General features: G+C 42.3%; 1 protein-coding gene across 1 annotated transcript in view; it reads left to right on the top strand.

Annotated features, from left to right (window-relative positions):
- Positions 1–19,045, top strand: part of SLC25A12 (solute carrier family 25 member 12) — a 65,521-nt gene that overhangs the window by 19,416 nt on the left and 27,060 nt on the right. Inside the window, exons 4-9 of the mRNA XM_044418387.1 lie at positions 1,216–1,331; positions 10,669–10,808; positions 13,068–13,214; positions 14,015–14,153; positions 16,011–16,104; positions 16,588–16,672. Of these exons, the coding sequence (XP_044274322.1) occupies positions 1,216–1,331; positions 10,669–10,808; positions 13,068–13,214; positions 14,015–14,153; positions 16,011–16,104; positions 16,588–16,672 (721 nt within the window). The remainder of the gene's footprint in view (positions 1–1,215; positions 1,332–10,668; positions 10,809–13,067; positions 13,215–14,014; positions 14,154–16,010; positions 16,105–16,587; positions 16,673–19,045) is intronic.

Here is a 19,045-nt window from a genome sequence, read left to right on the forward strand (position 1 = left end):
ATGCTTGATTGCTGCTCTGGGTTTGGTTCTTGCCATGAAATGTGCATTGATAGTTTTTTTCCTGCTTTTTATTCTCGCGTTGGTTTGCTCTTTCAGGGCGAATTCCCACATCATATATGCAAACTTCTGCTTCTCTCCTTCCCCTGCCAGCCCTGTGTTCCTGTCCCCCAGATCTGCTCCAGAGAGTCTACCAACCCTCTGGAGCAGATTTGGAAGGAGTAGAGGAACTTCAAGGTGAAGAGCAACTTGTTCTCCTCACCATTTTGCCGGCAAGAAGGATCAATTGGGTGCAACCCTAGAGTTTGTATTTTTGGTCTTTATCTGCTGTCATCAGCTGCCTTGAGGCTTTTGCAGTAAGATGGAGTACAAATTTAGAAAAGAAATAACTTGAAGCTTTGTCAAAAGTCCTTTTAAATGCCTAGGAAAAATTAAATCCAAGTTTTCTTGAGTAGAAAGGAACCAAAAATCACCTTGCTAATCTCTGTTGGCATAATTAACTTTGGCTGCGATCTTCCGCATGCTTTCCTAAGAGGAGGTGTGCATGGAACAACACTCCTTAATTTCTCACATTCTCTGTCCAGTCCTCTCAAAAAGAACTTCATTACCTAGATAATCTTGTGCTTCTAGCAGAAGCCAAACAGATGCATGTGCTGCCTGGTGTAAGTGAGCTATGGGGAGCAGGAGACATCTCCCTGCCCCAGTATTTCCTGCAGGTATGACAGAGAAGATCTACTGTACAAATACAAAGAATAATTGGACTTGCTATTCATCTGTGAACCTGCCTGCTGAGCTTTTTCAAGAGAGCTGTCTTGGGCTGCAGTCCTGTAACTCAGCGGATCTTCTCAATAGACATGCCCAGGGTTGCAGTTTTAACCTTTCGGTGCCAATGATGCTGTCTCCAGTTTGCCCCCAGGAAAGGGAAAGGTTTTCAAGTTATCCTGGTATTCCTTTGGGGCGAATTCTTTCTTCGTTGTTTTCACTGCATCATCCCCTCTCTGTCCTTCTGGAAAGAATGTAATGGTTTTAAATGACTTTTGCTGGTGATCTTGAGATGCTAAGTGCAGCAATGAAACAGTGCTGTGAATTCTGCTGAAATTTACTTTCGCCATTGTAAGTGGAAATGCAAAATGGACTGTCCAACTTTTCGTGGCATTTTATTTTATTTGTCTGTTTCCCTCTCACTGTAATCTGAAATTTGTGGTTTTTGATTTGTAGGTTGATCTCCTATCAAGAGTTTTTGGCATTTGAGTCAGTTTTATGCACACCAGATGCAATGTTCATTGTTGCTTTTCAGTTGTTTGACAAGAGCGGCAATGGTGAAGTAACCTTTGGTAAGAGTGCTGCTTATTAAGTGCTAAAAATGCTACATCTTTACAGTTCGGGAAAGATGGGAGAATAGTTCTCCCATCGACTCATTTTTCATAATAAGTATTTCAGGAAAAAGTGCACATTTCTTATTTATTTATTTATTTATTTAAACATTTCTATGCCGCCCCATTCGCTGAAGCCTCGGGGCGGCTCACAACAAGAAATAAAATACAAAAATAACAATCTAAAAATAACAATATAAAATAAATAACAATATAAAATAAGTCGCCCTGGCCAGATAAAATAAGCAAATACTGTTAACAATTAAAATGACCCTTAAATAAAAAGGTCTTCACCTGGCGCCAAAAAACAAATAACGACTGCGCCAGGCGGACCTCTCTGGGGAAGTTTCTTGCAGTTGCGTGTGATTTCCTTTTCTTCAGAAGTTTGGCTGCTACACACATGCATGCACACTCGCTCAAACACTTTATGCAGCCTCACCATGTGATTACTGTGGCTCATTAAGGCGGTGCCTGCACATTCCTAAAATAATTGGCACGAAACTTGTTTCTTCAGGGATAGCCTGGCTAAAATTCTTTGCAAGGCAGACATGGTCGTGCTGAATGGTTACTGCATGCATTTTCAAGGTGAACATTATTCCTTTCTGTTATAACCCGTGGCTAAACTGCTGCTTTCGGCATTGTGAGCCTGACAGAGAACCCTTGGTTATGGGCAGCATAGAAGTGGAATGGAAGAAATTAATGAACTGAAGTGATCCCAGGGAAAATGTGCCTCCGCTTTATAAGTACTGTTCACAAACATTGTTTCCCTGGACAACTTGCTGCTAGTTTGATCCCAGCCAGTCAGGGAACACATAGCAGTCATTTATAGTGTAACGCTTGACTGCAATTCTGTGCAGTTACCTGGCAGTTAGTACCATTGAACTCAGTGGAATTTCCATCTGACCTCACAGATTCAGTCTGTAAAACACAGAGAATAGCTTTAATTAGCCATGCGAACTATTTTGCAAAGAAGAGTTACCATGTAAACTGTTGATGTGAAGTAGGAAGAAAGGCAAGAATTTTTTTTTTTTGAATTTGATTTGATTTATAACCCTGTCTTTCTATAAAAAATGGCACTCAAGGCAACTTACAAAAACAGTTTTAAAAGATGGAAACCAATCACATAGATCTAATAGAAGCATAAAATTACAGAATAAAAACTAAACCACCTTAAAAAGAAATATCGTATCTCTGCATCATTATTTCGTCTTTCTCAATGCTAGTTTGTCACAAACAGTAAAATATGAAACCCTCATTTCTTTTCTCATTTGACTGCTGGAGCAAGTCCTCTGTTAATTTGGTGCTCCAGCTAATGATGTCATTGCTTCTGCTCCAAAAGAATTCTGGAGCACCCACCCCCACCACATCATTGATCACACTGGCTTGTGTCTGGGCAAGGAAGACATGAATCTTGCTTTTGGAACTGGTTTTCAACTTGTTTCTTTAAACTGCAAGAACAGTGACAGGTAAAAAATGGCAGAATACATAAGAATGACCTCTTGAACTTACAGAGCTGTAAGAGCTGGACTGCAAGTTCAGTATGTCAGACTTATCTCTGAGTATTCTGACATTATGGAGTTTCTTGTCCCCTGTTTGCTTTTATTTTTAAACCTGCTCTTCTATGTAGGGCAGTGTTACTGTCAAGCCCAGTCCCCAGATGTCTTTGCCCTTGGTTCACATTTATCTAGCTAGGTGATATTCCACTGGTGTTAGTGAATCATGGGGCTACTCCAGGATTATGAGAGTTTTCTAGACTGATACAGCAATGCCAAGTATCGAATGCAGATGTTTTTGATCAGCTGATAATATTATTAATTGCTATTTGTATGAATGATTTTTTTTCTGTGAGGCATCTGAAGTTTGTTCTAGATGGTAGCTGTTTGCCTTCTGTATTTTGTTGTTCTGTGCTGTCAAGTCATCTAGCTGATGTTTAAAGAGTGTTTTGCATCATCTTTTGAAGTTAATGTAGAGATCCAAGAAATTCATTAGCCTTGCCCACCCACCACCCTCAAAGAGATCAGTGTAAAACTTAAGGAACAATCATGCTCAGTAGAGCACTGTTCTTCACTTCCATCCATCTCGGTATAAGCATGGTGCACAGAGTATTTTGGGGAGTGGGAGATCTGTGTTCCTCTTGCACATGTCTTCCAGTTCTTCTGGTTCCTATAGTGCAAGTTCCTCCTGGCCGTGTCTTCAATCTAGTCTTTTTGGACTGGTGGAAAATCTGTTGCCACAGTTCGAGTGTCAAACATACAGACTTGTCTATGCTTGTGTTTTTTTGATTAAGCTTTCTAAAGAGAGCATTTATCCTGATAATTTACCTGATTTACTTTGTAGTCATTTTGCCAAAGACTCTTTTATTTACATGGGTTTTAGATTTAACTTCCTCATCGTCTGACATTTAATCACATGCCTTGTAAAGGATTGAAGCCTCAGTTTTGCCTAAAGAATATAGGCATCTCATTACACAACCGATTTGGAATTGATATACTGATTCCTTATTCTCTTCTGGGAGTAAACATTGATGTAAACAAAATCAAAGACAGAAATGCATTTTATTCTTTAAATAGTAGAAATTTCATGACCTGGTCAAATAGTTTCGAAATCCATGTTGTGTTAGGATTCACTCTTTGGTTCTCTTGGTCTTAACTCTGTGAAGAACAATATTTTTTCTTCCTTATATTGCTAAGTTCACTATGACATCTTCTCTTTAGAGGGTTGGAATAAAGAGACAAACAGTTTTGGAGATTTTAAGGTATTTACTGCTGCCAAAATGATAGAAGTAGATGTGCAGAAGATATTATGTTGGCAAAGAATACAAGGGCTATTTTCACATTATATGCAATTCTTAGTTTTGTTACTAGTTTTGTTACTTAAAGACAGTGAGATGGGTAGTATCTTCTGGAATGTGAAGCAGTATGGATTCTCTCCTCAGACTAGGCATCGAGTTGAAGTACTACTTAGATCCTGAAGGCCGCAGCCCCATAGTACTCATAGGAGTAAGCCTCAGTGAATTCTTTACCAAGTCGGAGGGCCTTATTTTCATCAAGCATAGAATCACTCTTTTCCTTTGGCATGTCAGGCTTCAAGGCAGAGATCCCAAGCCAACAGCTGGCATTCACCAACCTTCTCCAGGAGCCAGTGCACTCAGTTTTCCTCTGTATAGAAGGGAGAATAGTGTGGCTTTTGTTCGTACGAGAGGCTAGTTGAGATCTTCTAATTTCACTAAGACTTTTATTCCCTGTTGTTTTCAAGTGCTGCTCTTGATTCACCTTGTTATGCAGTGAACAAGTAGATTTGAAGTGGATCATGGAACTTTCTCGGACAGCTAAGCATGTAAAAAGGGTCAGACCATTTCAAGTTCTTCAGTGCCTGTTTAACTGACTAGGCTGTTCAGAGGAAAAATCAGGGTGGCTGGAAGAGGGAATTTTGGTTGGTCCAAATGTACTAACATGAGCAGGAATAGTTTACATCTTGCTGCCAACTTCCTTTTCTCAGGGCTGAGTTGGGGCAACAGTTTAAGGTGTGCTAAGAGTCAGGAACTGTGAATAAATTGATTTACTGTACTTTTAACCCACTCATTAATCCAGGTAATCTACAGTACATTAAAAGCATTACATACAAATGTTAAAACAAGAAGAAGAACAGCTGAGAATAAAAGCAAGCTAACCAGCAGCTGTTAAAGGATTTAATTTGAATTGAGCCTGGAGCCAGTGCAGGTGATGTACTGGCATAATAGGATCACATCAGTTGGCAGTCTGGCTACCCTGTTTCAGACAGTTTTCAAAGGCAGCCCCATGTATAACAAAATGTGAATAACAGTTGCAAGGCTAAAGATGTTGTTGGTATATCTGTCTAAATTTATAAAAGACACTCTGGGCTATCAAGGTCACCTGTGCCTCTAGTGACGAGGATGGATATAAAAGCACACCCAAAGTACCCCAAAGGCATCACTCGGGAGCAAAGAAAATAGGGAGTAAAGGACAAGCAATGAATGAAGGAGCAGAGCATGACTCAGGAAGGACTCGGTGGGAACCAGAAGCTCTCCTGTATGAGCATCCCTGTCCAGGAGGATCCAGTAGCCAGCACATGAGGGCAGAGCTCAGGGATATTAAGCAGTCTGGGCAGATGGAAACGTGGTTCAGAAGCTCATTATGCAGGGCAGCGGTGCACAAATCCAGGCTGCTCCAGACACTAGGAGGCGGCATGGGTCTTTCCGTCTTTCCACTACATGGCCTGACTGCTCCAGACACTAGGGTGGCACGGGTCTTTCCCCCAGTGATCGCCAGAAGCTATATGAAATTCAGTGTCCTTAGTTCTTGGGCAGAATTCTGCCATGATGAAGTCTGCAGTTTGTGTTCTGCTGCCCAAAACGTTGGTTAGGAAGCTGCTTTATGCTCAGTTCATCTAGCCCAGTGATGGTGAAACTTTTAGAGACTGAGTGCCCAAACTGCAACCCAAAACCCACTTATTTATCTCAGAGTGCCAACACTAAAATAAAACCTGCAAACTGAGGTTTTAATTTTAAAAAGCTACTCACAGCCGGTCCAAAATACATATATATATCCTTGGAAGCGCACTGACAGGCCATGTGGAAACTCAGATGAGTCGTGGCTAACGAGCCACGGCACGTGAGTCCATGGCTAACGAGCCACGGCACGTGACATCACGGCATGTGACGGCATGGCGCTGCTACTCCTTTCCGAGCATGCGCATGGCTCCTATGTGTGCTGTTATCTGATGCTTGGCTGCTGGGGTGAGGCTGGGGCAACTTGGCTCGCATGCCGACAGAGAGGGCTCTGCGTGCTCGCTCTGGCATGCGTGCCGAAGGTTCGCCACCACTGGCCTGACCCTACCCTAGTGCACAGCCCTAATCCTAAAATAGGGCTAAAGTTCCAATGAAAATAATGCGATTTTGAAAAAGCCTTCCTTGAGGGGCTTTTTCTGCACAGCTCATCATTTCTGCCCATTCTAGACACATTCCAACCATCAAAATCATGCCAGGACACCTCGTTTTTCTAACCCTAACCCAGTGATGGTGAACTTTTGAGAGACCGAGTGCCCAACTGCAACCCAAAACCCACTTATTTATCACAAAGTGCCAACACTGCAATAAAACCTGAACACTGAGGTTTTAGTTTAGAAAAAACAACTCACAGCCAGTCCAAGCAAATATATAGATATCCTTGGTAGTGCACTGACCAGCCATGCGAAAGCTCAGGCAAGTCGCGGCTAATGAGTTGTAGCTCATGACGTTATTGCCTGGCGCTGCTACTCCTTTCTGAGCATGAACTTGGCTGCCATGTGCGCTGTTCTCCGATGCTCGGCTGCTGAGACGATGCTGGGGCCAACAGAGAGGGCTCTGCGTGTTCGCTGTGGCACGCATGCCATAGGTTCGCCACTACTGATCGAACCCATCTAGTCAACATTGAGTGCAGCAGTTCTCCTGAAGTTCAGGTAGGATTCCTTCCTAGCCCTACCCACAGAGGCCTGGGACTGAGCATGGGTTTTTCAGCATGCAAAGCAGGTGTTCTGTCATGCTGAGCCACTTCCTTTTTGGCTTTGAAATCCCACCTCCCACCTGTCTGAAGGAAGGTCCTTTATAGAGCAATGTCTGGGGAGACCCTTTGGGAGGCACCTTGAGGAGAGCATTTGCGCAGTGGAGACAAGGCACAAGTAAATGATTCTGCCAATGAGTAGCATGGATGGCAGAAACATTTGGCAGACAGTATTAAAAACATTGTATGTTTGGTTTAACTTAATTCAGCCGAATGGTTCTGTCTAGATAATTGCAGTGTGTCTTCCACTTTTTTCATTTTTGCTCATGAAAATGCAAGTCAACTCAAGCTCAAGTGTATAACCATAGGTTACCGCAATGTAAGATAAAAGAAATCATAGCGCTAAGTTATCAAACATGAAGAAAATGTTCTGAGTAAAATGCAGTCATTTGACCATAAAGTAGAACAGAGCAAGATGTATGTTCCGGCTGGTGGAAACATGAGGAAACGACCTTACCGGCTAGGGGGCACACAGAAGCCCACTGGACGGAATTGAAAATTGTTGAAAACCAGTTCCACCAGAATACTCCTGGCTGCAGAATTTTGGAGTTGTAGAACTTACTGCTGTCAGGACATTCTTGGGATTGTGCCTAAGAAACTTATATGCGTCCCTTAAACAAGCCAGCAAGGGCCCTTTTGATTGCAACTTATCGGAGTCCGCTTCTCTCCCTGCAACATGAGGAAAATGTTTCCCAAAAATGGAAATATAGGTGATTAGTTAGGATTATTCGGCAGAAAGAGATAACACATCAGATAAAAAATGCAGAGTGTGTGCGTGTGTGCGCACACGCATGTAAAGAGAGGGAGGGAGGAAAGGGGAACTGGATAAAAATGTGAAAGGTGAGCCCTGCGTGTGTTTTCAGTTGGTATTTTATAAAAATAAAGAGTTTTCCAAAATATGATTCCTTCTTTTGTAGGAAACATATTGTGAGGTTAAGCATATTGTCAAGGCTGCAAATAGTTCCATTAAGTGTTTTGACACAACCTTTTTTATGTATTTAAGGAACCCAAACCTGTTTCTTTTTTATTATTTAGGCATTTGAAATAATTACATACTACCCTTCAGTAACAAATTCTAGGGATGCATACAAACTGCATTAAAGCAACAGTTGAAATGGAAAGAAAAGTCCACAGCAAAACAGGAGGGCTCACTAGGCCAACTAATTCAAATGAGGAAATACTTGGTAAACCATGACAGTTTTGACAAGCAGTGGAACATCATTCAAGGCTGGCATCTGACATATTACGGAAGTACCTTAAAACACTTCTGCCTGAACGCTGAACTAGGTGCCTGTTTTGGAAAGAGCATGTGCACATATGTATATACATTTGGTACAATACATAGGATAGACGCTTTAGGTACCGTTTGTATAGCTTTAGCAAGAATTCATGTGGTTCGGTTAATATAGTGCAGGGATGGGTGGACATGAAACTTACAAGATCTGCTTTGGGTTTTGCTAGAATTCCAGTATCCACTAATTGGAATCAAGTGAAAAATATTGGCTGTGAAAATAGACAGATTTACTTTTTTAATGAGGAGTTGGAAGCCTTGACTGATCTGCTGCAAGTTTTGCAGAGATTTGCTGGAAGATTCTTGCTTACTTTCTGCCTACCCTTGCCTGGGAGTACAATCTAGAGGGCAGTGACTGTGGCTGGGAAATAGTACCTCATTGTAACTGGAGCATGATGCTGTTTTGATAAAAGCAAACTGATTAAAAATGTCTTTGTACAAACTTGAGTTTAAATGACAAATTTAAAATTACAGAAGCCGTTATTTCCTATGTGAGCCAGTGTGGTGTAGTGGTTAAGAGCATGGGACTGGAACTCAGAGGATCTGGGCTCTAGGCCCCGCTCAGCCATGGAGCCAACTGGGTGACTTTGGGCCAGTCACAGACTCTCAGCCCAGCCTACTTCACAGGGTTGTTGTTGTGGGGATAAGATGGAGGAGGAGAATGATGTAAGCTGTCTTGAGCCCTTTGAGGAAAAAGGCAGAATATAAATCGATCGATTGATCGATAAATAAATAAATAAATAAATAATTTAATTTTTATGTTGTCCAGTAGCTGAGGCTCTCAGGGCAGTTAACAAAAGTCAAACTAAACAAAAGGTAAAAACACACACACCCAAATTAATTTAAAACCATAATAACAATTGCAATTGTTACAATTCAGCACAGAAGCATAGCAGTGGTGCAGAATAAAATGGAATGTAGAAAAATGAAGTTACACTGTTAAAATGCTGGGAAAATAAAAGCTCTTCACCTGGTGCTGAAAAGAATATAAAGTAGGCACCAGGTACACCGCTTTGGGGAGCTCATGCCACAACTGGGGTGCTACAATCAAAAGTTCCCTCCTCCTGGTAGCACCTGCCTCACTTCCTTTGGAATAGGCTCCCAGAGAAGGACCCCCAAGATGACCTCAGTGTCCAGATAGGTACATATAGGATGAGGGGCTTTCTCAGATAACCTGGCCTCAAGCCATTTCGGGCTTTGGATATTTGTACTAGCACTTTGAATTGGATCCGGATGTCAGCCAGCAGCCAGGGCAGCTGGAAGAGAACTGGCATAAAATGTTCTTGTGAGCCAGTCCCCCATTCACAGTCTAGTCTATTTGTTAATAGGAGCTGTGGCTTGTCTCTCTACGTTTTTACTCTGCGGGAATTTGGTTATTTAATGTGCATAGTATCTGTCAAATGTTGTAATTTGCCTGCTTGCTCAGAATGGTAACTATTTTAAATTAAGAACTGCAACTGGAATGTAAGAATGAAATCTTTACAGTGTGGGATTACATGGCTGTCTGGGTCTAGAAAGTCATCGAAACAGTTGCCTGGTCCAGTGAGCGCCAACACCCTCCTGATTTGTTATCTTTTGTTTGTCCTTGTCATTTAAGCACAATAAACGAAAAAGCACAGAGTTGGCATTTAAAACTAAACTACTTGCATTCAGATGGAAAATACTTGAATGTGAGAATATGTCTACACTTGAAATTTAGATATGGGAGGGTATTTTTGGTCACTGGTTTTATTAGTGCCTTACTTTCAGATCTCTTTCAATCTTGCTTCGAGATTGCCTTAGTGGATGTTCTGTGCTGGCAACTGGAAATGTCTGAGCAGGCTCAATACTGCATACTCTGCAGCATTTCAAGCATTAGTGTAATTAGATACTTTTTGTAGTTCTTTATCAGAGTGATGTTTCGGGCAATAATCTGATATAGTTAACATATTTTCTATGATGGTAATGACACAATTTGGTTGGTGTTTCTTATACCTGTCTTTAATAGTAGCATTCACACTTGTGTGAATGTAATAATCAAGTCTCAATCACACGGTGCATAGACTGGGAAATATTGTGCTATGCAGAAACATAGGTATTCATTGCCTTTCAATAAGGTCTTAATTTGACATGTTTTAGAATCAAGGAACACAACACTGATTTTATATTAGCATGCAAAGCACCAGGTATTTCTAATGAACAAAATAAATTGCTTCTTAATTAAAACTGAATAAGGTAAAATCATGGATCCGGAGGATCTACATAGTATTAAGAAGTAGTGATATAATCTATTCTATACAAAGTGTGTCTTCTACCTGGGAAAAATAAACTGCTCCCTAACTTACTTTTTTAAAAGTTTTTTTCTGTCTGAACGGTTCTGGAAGTAGGTGTTTGCTTTCTGTTAGAACAAGTTGAAGCAAAGGTGACCTTTTATTTTCTAATGAAATTAATTTGTTGTTTCTTTTTCAAGAAAATGTAAAAGAAATATTTGGGCAGACTGTTATTCATCATCACATCCCTTTTAATTGGGACTGCGAATTTATTCGATTGCACTTTGGACATAATAGAAAGAAACACCTGACATATTCGGAATTCACTCAGTTTTTGCAGGTCAGTCGTTTGTTTTCCTGTACTATAACAACCAATTCTTTCTCATTCTGGAAAATACAGATGCAACCTGATGCCATACTCACATTTTTAAATAGTTGTTTACACCAAATAATACCATACAAGCAACATAGCATAATATATATCTATCTTCTAAGAAATCAGCCAGTATCACACACAGCATTTTAAAGCTTCACGCAAGCAGAAAGCCCGTTTCTTGATCAATAAGTCTATTGCAGATGGCAATGGTGGGTGTGGATTAGGTACTGAGGAAGATGAGAGTGGAAATGCATTTGCCACTTTCTATTGCACGAAGTGGATTTCAGCAATCGGATTGGGGAATGTTTGACTTGTTTTATTGCTTGAGTAATTTACGGTGGATCAAGTTGGTTTTGAAAAGCTGCATTTGGATGTTAGATTTGCAAGATTTTACTTCTTTTTTTGGCTGTTTTAGGCTTTAATCTTTCATTGCTCTTTCCGTTAAAGTTATATGATCAGAGAAAATATGTGACTGTAGTACTTTCTTTTGTGCTACGTTTGTGCTATAAATCTTGCTCTCAGTGGATTTCTATTGTGCTGAAGGACTTGCTCATCAAAACCCAGTCGTATCTTCATTCTCTATGTGAGTCTCTTTAAACAAGATGATCCTTTGTGTGTGTGCATATATACATTGTTTGGCAGATTATTCTGTCCATTCTGTGGTATCATGGCAAGCCTAAAGTCATTCTCAAGCAGCCTGAGCCTAAACACTTTGCAATGATTTGCACGCTATGATCCACGAGAGAAAATCAACAGGATTACACATTGATTGGTAACGTGCTCTTGTGATGACTGCTTTCCACTGTCTTGGTTTGCCATGGAGATATTGCTAGTCCAGGAACACGTGCCTGCATGAGACGAGAACAGAAGGCACTTCTTAAGTGATGCTTTTAGTCTTCACGATTAACACAACTCGATCAAAATTTGGGCTGTGCTGCTCAGTTTGGATTCCCTGTTCAATATCTTGTTTTATGCATAGACAGAGAGAACAAAACACTTAAAATTCTGTGCCGAGAGAGTCCAGCAGCTTGTATGAATGAAGACAACTTGCACATGCTTGCTTATTTATCAGCATTTCAACATTGCTTGACCTTTTTGTGTGTGGGGAAGGCCGAGGTTTATGGAGGGTACTGAAACTGCACCACTGTGCTGCTCCACTGGTTTTTGAGACTTCACCAAGTGTTTACCACAAGAAGGGAAGAAAGCTTGCATGAAAATATTTAAAAGATTAACTAAAGGCCTGTCTGTGGCACTGTAGTTCCAAGTTAGTCTCGATTGTCAGCCGTGCCCAGAGATGGACATGCGCAGCATAAATACCATGAACAGAATTCAATATGGATTGACTTTTTTAGACTGCAGGCAGCATCAGCTGTAGGATGGTTTGGGGCAAATGTGGACCCACACAGCGTTTTGCTGTTCTTTTAATTTCCATGTGCTTCCGTGGCTGGTGGAAGAGTCCTGGTGAAGTGGCGGGGGGTTCTGTGCATTGTCATAGCACGGGGGCAGCAGAGCAGTGTCATGCTGGGATGCTGGATGACTGCTCCCCCAGCCCTTTGGGGACTGGAGGACTTCAGGAGCGTGGGCACAGCCTGGCCTCATCTGTCCCTCCACCGAAGCACTCTCTAGAATCTGATCTTGCTTTTTGCTGCCATCTTGGGAGAGCTTGTGTGCGCCAAAGCGCACTGACTGAGGAGGCGGTGGGTGGAGCAGTCTGGCCGTTGCTTCGAACACATCCCCCTTGTGGCACTGTGGTGTGCTGAGCACTTTGCCCACCCTGCAGCGTCCTCAGTAGTGGAGGATGAGTGGGCCAGAGGGGTGATTCTCCACGCCACGGCCTGGTTTGCCTGCCCACATGCCATTGCCCATCGGGGAGGACAACGCTCTCAGCATGCTGCTGCTCCTTCCCGTTGGGCGGATGACGGATGTGCTAAGGAAAGGGAATGCCCTTAGAATGGTGGAGTTGGAAGGGGCCTCTCAGGCCATCAAGTCCAACCCTACTCAGTGCAGGGCTCCAGGTAAGACATCCCTGGCAGGTGGCTGTCCAGTTGCCTTGTTACTGTTCATCAGGGCTTTGTGATAACTCACTAACCCCCCTGTGTCCTCTGGGGGGCAGGGCCCGGGGGGGGGCACAGAATCCTTGGACTAACAGAGGAGTTTCCCCCATCCCTTTTATAGTGGGAGTTCAGAGCAAGTCTCTCCATGTATATGTTCTTATTATTTCAGGAGCTACAGTTAGAACATGCCAGGCAAGCATTTGCTCTGAAAGACAAAAACAAAACTGGCATGATTACTGGCCTGGATTTCAGCAATATCATGGTCACTATTCGTTCGCACATGCTCACTCCTTTTGTGGAGGAAAACTTAGCCTCAGTAAGTATCAAGGACCTTCTGAGTCTGGCTACTTTATTTCAGTTGTTCCATATGGGACTTATTGCTCCAGTTCTAAGCTATTAGGAATGCAAGGCCATCTGTTATGACGACAAGCTTTTGTGGGTGTTCATATACTGGAACTTTATTCAGCAAAATGTGTTGAGATGTGAGCGTGCTGAGGTATGTGAGAACTCTTGCAGAGGTCCAGCACCAATGGGGCATCTTTAAGATTTGTTTTCGTTGGACTGATGTCTTTTTGAGCCTCACATGGGTTTTCAGTCACTGATGTCTCTAGAAGACCTGATCTTTTCATTAAATACAGTAGCCCCCTTAAATGCCATTGTCTCTGTGTAAAGACACAGTATAAATCAGATCTAATCACAGCCATCAGTAGAGTTCAGCCTTTTCAGATCCAGGACCCTCGCTGTCGTCGTCATCTTCTTTTGTACCATCTGGAGTGTATTTCACTTTTGGAGTGCACCAGATGCAGAAGTCCTCATCCCAATTAAGTTATTCATTTGTTTGGGTTATCTGACCATATCTGTTCCTCAAGTAACTTTCAGTGAGATTTTCCAATAATGTTGTTTATTCCAAGTATTTTATCTCATTTTTGGTACTCTCTATAGACCATTTAATAAATTACTCCTTATTGCATGGTTTTGATGTAATATTTCTAAGCCCTCCTCCTCCATTTTTATAGCAATTGAATTGTATAGGGGAGTCCTAAACCAACAATCAGGCCTGCGTTTCATTTATGAATATATCTCATTTTGTTTCTTTTGCTTTTTCCTTTTTTCTAGGTTGCAGGTGGATCTATTTCACACCAAGTCAGCTTTTCCTATTTCAATGCTTTCAATGCCTTGCTGAACAATATGGAACTTGTTCGAAAGATATACAGTCTCATTGCAGGTGCTAGAAAAGACACTGAAGTTACAAAAGGTAAAGCAGTGGATGCCATTAACTTTGAGATGACAGGACTTTGATGCCAGAAATGGGAAGGGGGTACAAGAATTTGCCCTGGTCTAGGACATCTTATGGTTTTTGGGTTTGCTTTATTTCACCAGGCTTTCAAGAGTCTTTTAAAAGTGCCTCAATTATTTGTCAGTGTAAACCTGAAAAGGGAGGAAGCTAACTTTGATGCCTATACTAAGAAGGCCTTGGCACATCTATGTCTCTTGGATAGTTCTTTATAGTAAAACCTTGGATTGCGAGTAACTTGGTCTGCGAGTGTTTTGCAAGATTAGCAAAAAGTTTTTCTAAATTTTAACTTGATAAACGAGCAATGTCTTGCAGTACTGGTATTACGTGTGCTTGGCCTGCCAAGCGTCACGTCACAACTGAGCGGCGTCTTCTCTCTCGCTGCGGGTGTGAATACAGCATCATCTACCCCCGAGTGTGCCCGCGATCGCGCTCATCTCCCCCCAGCGAGCCTGTGATCACACCCGTCTCCCCCACCCCCGAGCACACCCGCTTCAAATTTTTGTGATTAAAAAAAAAAAAAGTTAGAGAATGGATTAAACTTATTTACATTGAACCTTATGGGGAAATTTGCTTCGATATACAAGTGCTTTGGATTACAAGCATGTTTCGAGAACGAATTATGCTCGCAATCCAAGGTTTTACTGTATTTGGTTACAGAGGTTAGATCCAGATCCATCAATCCACCAGCAGAAGTATACTGCTTCCAAATCATGTCTCACAGCAGGTTCCCCCAAGCACCTGCTCCAATGGGTTGGAAGACCCTTCAGAGCAGGTTTGCAGAGGGCAGTGGTGGTCTGTGGTGTGAAACAGAGGACATATAAGTCCTGCTCTGCAAAGGGTATTTCTCTGGCAGAACAATGGAGCTTGAGCCACTTCATCAATTGCATTTTACAGCTATGATAATTGTTGTCTGTGAGCTGTCGGTTCTGTCTCTTTTCACATCACTCTGACCTTTTTGATTACAAGACTGTCTGAAAGCTGAAACAGAGGGATGGCACCAATGTGGAAGCAAGGAGAGGAGACCTTAAAGTACAGAAAAACATTACTTTATGGGCCCGGCTTGTTTCAGATAAAATCTTCCTCAAGAGTACTATAAAACACAGTAGTGCTCTGTGCGCTCCAAATATGCTTTGCAAAGTGATTTTAACTGAAATGCACTGAGCTAGTAAAGAGTATTTCATGCCCTTAGGTGTTTTTCTACTTTTGTTTTGTAAGATGATCTCAGTCAGCTCTCAGGTGAGCCACATAAAATGTTGCAAGGCACTGCAGTCCAGTATATGCTGTGTTAGATACTTGCAGTTTTAAGAACAAAGGGAGATGTAAACATACATAGATCTGGGTTTTTGAAAAGATGCTGGCAGGTTGATTCTTAAACATGTCTGCTATTGCAGTATTTCCTCTGTAGGGCTTAACTTGAGCCAGGTTTCCATTCCTTCTCAGTGGCAGGGTTCAATTCTGCAGAACTTGTAGAGTACTACTACAGAAGATGTCACCTCTGAGTATATTCTCTAAAGAGCCACTATCCATCTGTGATTAGGAGAAGGATGCCCGATGCAAAGTGATGTGATTGAGGTTCAATCACTCTCATTTCTGAAAATTTGCTCTTGTTTGTCTGAACAAATTGCAGAGCTGGTTCTATCCAATGCTTCTGGCTACTATTCTGTAATTGATTGAATTCTTGCTGGTGCTCATTTCACTCTGGGATTTGGACTTTGCTCCCTTATCCTCATAGCAAATGATATAAATTGTGTATTTAAAACTTACAGTGAGTTAGCATAATCATCAGTTCTTTTTGTATCCATTTTCTTAAAACAGAGGAGTTCTCTCAGTCTGCCATCAAATTTGGACAAGTTACACCCTTGGAAATTGATATTCTCTACCAGCTGTCTGACTTGTATAATGCTACAGGGTAATCCTGACATGTTTAAGCTTTCTCTGTTATCATTTCCAGATTGCTCTCCTTAGCTGGATTTAAAAGACAACAACTGTGGGATAGAGATTCTGTATACATAGTGAGTTATTAGAGGTGGCATTAGAGACTCTTATGTGTTCATGGTGCATAAGAGTCTAAGACCGGCCAGGGGCTTACGTGCCTGTACCTGTGCACTTCCCTACCTGGTTCCCACAGGTCTTTCACCTGCTTTGGAAGGAGGAGGAGTCCACATTCTGTTTCACCCTATATCGTACATATGGAGGAGAGGGGCCCTGCAATCCCAAAATTCTTCCTTGTGCGGCAATTTTGTCCAGCCAAAATTGCAAATATTGGCTCCGTAACCGTTCCCTGTAAACACACACTAACACATCAGAGAAGTTTTGACTAGAATCTTTATCTTCCTGTGCTTCTTTGCTATTCTATTTAACAGTGATTTATTTTCCATGATCTTTAATGCAGACGTTTAACACTTGCGGACATTGAAAGAATAGCACCCTTGGCTGAAGGAGCCTTGCCTTACAACTTGGCCGAACTGCAGAGGCAGGTGGGTGTCCTCAAGATATACGAACACCTATGAGCCTTGTAAAGGGGTGAACCCCAGGGCTTCGGAGGTTAAAGTTCAGAGTCTTCCCCCACCGAAAATCCCTGTAATTCTTTCTTTCACGCTTGATTGATAAGTGTGCCTTCATTTGAATTCTCAGGGATGCTTCCCCTGTCACAAGCAGCCTCTGCCAAATGACCAAAAGGCTGTTCAAAATGGGTGGTCTGAGCAGAGCTGCCTGCGGTCCTGTTGCATTTTCATTGCCCCTGTTAGCAGCATACCCAACTCTCCCATGAACTAGGGCACTTTTGGAAGCAGAGTCTGGTGGGGGCAAAGCTGCCTCTCTGGGGGAATGCACAGAACCCTCTAGTTGTGTGGATGCTTCCAAGGAAGCATTTCCAAGAAAGTCCACCTCCTTCTGACCTTGGAGGCCGCAGGAAAGTTTTTGTGAAAGCTTGCATTCGTTTTTAAGTTTGTCAAACTGTGGTGAAATATATAACCTGTGTGGTTTTTTTTTTTAAAGAATAGAAATGGGTCTTTTGAAAAATAAAGATCATGGCACTTGGGGCATATAATCAAACTGCCAGATATTGATTGGTTCTGGGAAAAAAACATTGTCTAGTCCAATTATGTTATGAATCTTTGTATGTAGATTTCACTGTTTGCAAATGAATGCATTATCTGGATTGCTTTGTGTTACAGCTCATTTCAAAATTAACTTGTCTCTAATATTTCAGAATATTTTCTTTCTGTTTCCCAATAATGCCACTCTGTCTTTGTTACGCTTTTACAATCAGCACATGAAAGATTTGTTAGACTAATTATCTCTCATGGAGATTGACCAGGAGGCTTTGGCTAGACTGCTTTATTGAATTTTGCTTGTGTGGTTTTTTTCTTGGTCCTTGTCCTCATGGCAAAAGGAAGAATTTTGTTCTTCACATTGGCTGTTAGAAAATTGGCTGTTTGTTTCACAGTTTTAAGTGAATTCTAACCTTTGGAGATACACAGAACTTTCTGGATCTTCTGTGCTTTGGGAACCATCAAAGATTTAACACTATTTGGTCTGATTCAAGCCCTAATTAGTTGGGTAAATGCCATGTGAGTAAAGAGAGTGCTGAGCCCTGTGAACCTCCTGTTGCACTTTCATTACTTTCTACTCATGGAGGGCAACCTTGTGAAGGTGTTTGTAACGGTTCTCCACATGACTGAGAACATGGATTTCCCACGCTTCTCTGTAGCATGGGATACCTCCATGGAAACCAAAGGCTCTCCTCTTCATGAGGATGAGGCAGCAAATGCCACAGTGGTGGGAACTGTTCTAGAACATTCATTTTTCTCACATGTTTAAGTTGACTCAGAGAAGGCCTGAACAAGCGTTCGACCTTTTTGCATTGGTTGATGTAATTGCCGCTAAGCAAGTATTTCACTCAGAGGCTCAGTGGAGGCACAAGGAAAGGGACCCCCTGATTTCACTTGCGGTGCAGCTTTGCCACACTGACAGGGAATGGGCCTGGTCATGGCTGGTTTTTCTGTCATTCATAATGAACTTGTGGAACTGACCTCCACGAAATACATGGTGGCCACATGACAGCTTTAAAGAAAGATATTGGGCACATGAATGGTTCCTCCATTAATGGATAGTGGTGTTGACAGCAGAAGACAGAGCTCCCCTGTTCAGGAGCAGCACAGTTTTGATTATCTGTCGCTAGGAACAAATAACTGTGTTGACTCTCTCCCTTGGGCCCTGCTTGTGAGCATTCTGAGGCCATCGTTAATGCTGGACCAGTGGACCAGTGATCCGATCCAAAACAACAGTGCTCGTCCTTGTCTGTGCTGCAGGTGTCCCTGGAATCACTTTGCCTGGGTGTGATGGAGCATCTGGGAAAAGCAGTTGGCAGGCCTGTGTGAGGGGTATCTTATGGTTCCTTTTCAACCTAAGATTTTTTGGGCCTGTGTACATTGTTGGGAACTTCTGAAGATAATTTCTCCAGAGCAGCACTAAGTTTATGCCATCTCTTGCATATTGAGGGATGGATGTTCTTTATACTGCTGTGCTAAATCCTTTTGAGAGAGGCCTGCTTCTTAGCAATGTTTGTGTGCTTGGATACCAATTTGTGCTTGACGGGAAGGTTGCCCTGCCCTTTGTTTTCGGTGAGCAGGGCTGAGCCAGAGGCCTCTCTCAGCCAGAGGCCAAGCTAGGAAGTCCCTTGTTTGACCATCAGGCCATGCCAATTGCTGCTGCTTTCACAGGCCCGGGCCGCCTTTGGTCCGCGAGGAGCAGAGGGTCGCTCGCTACTGAGATCGCCCGCTCCTTAACCATGTTCTCAGCGCAGTAAAGCGTAAGAGCCAGCCCTTAGGCAGAGGATGAGTATGCTA

The sequence above is a fragment of the Varanus komodoensis genome, unplaced genomic scaffold (assembly GCF_004798865.1).
Source record: "Varanus komodoensis strain SLA01 unplaced genomic scaffold, ASM479886v1 scaffold9, whole genome shotgun sequence".
NCBI classification, from domain to species: domain Eukaryota; kingdom Metazoa; phylum Chordata; class Lepidosauria; order Squamata; family Varanidae; genus Varanus; species Varanus komodoensis.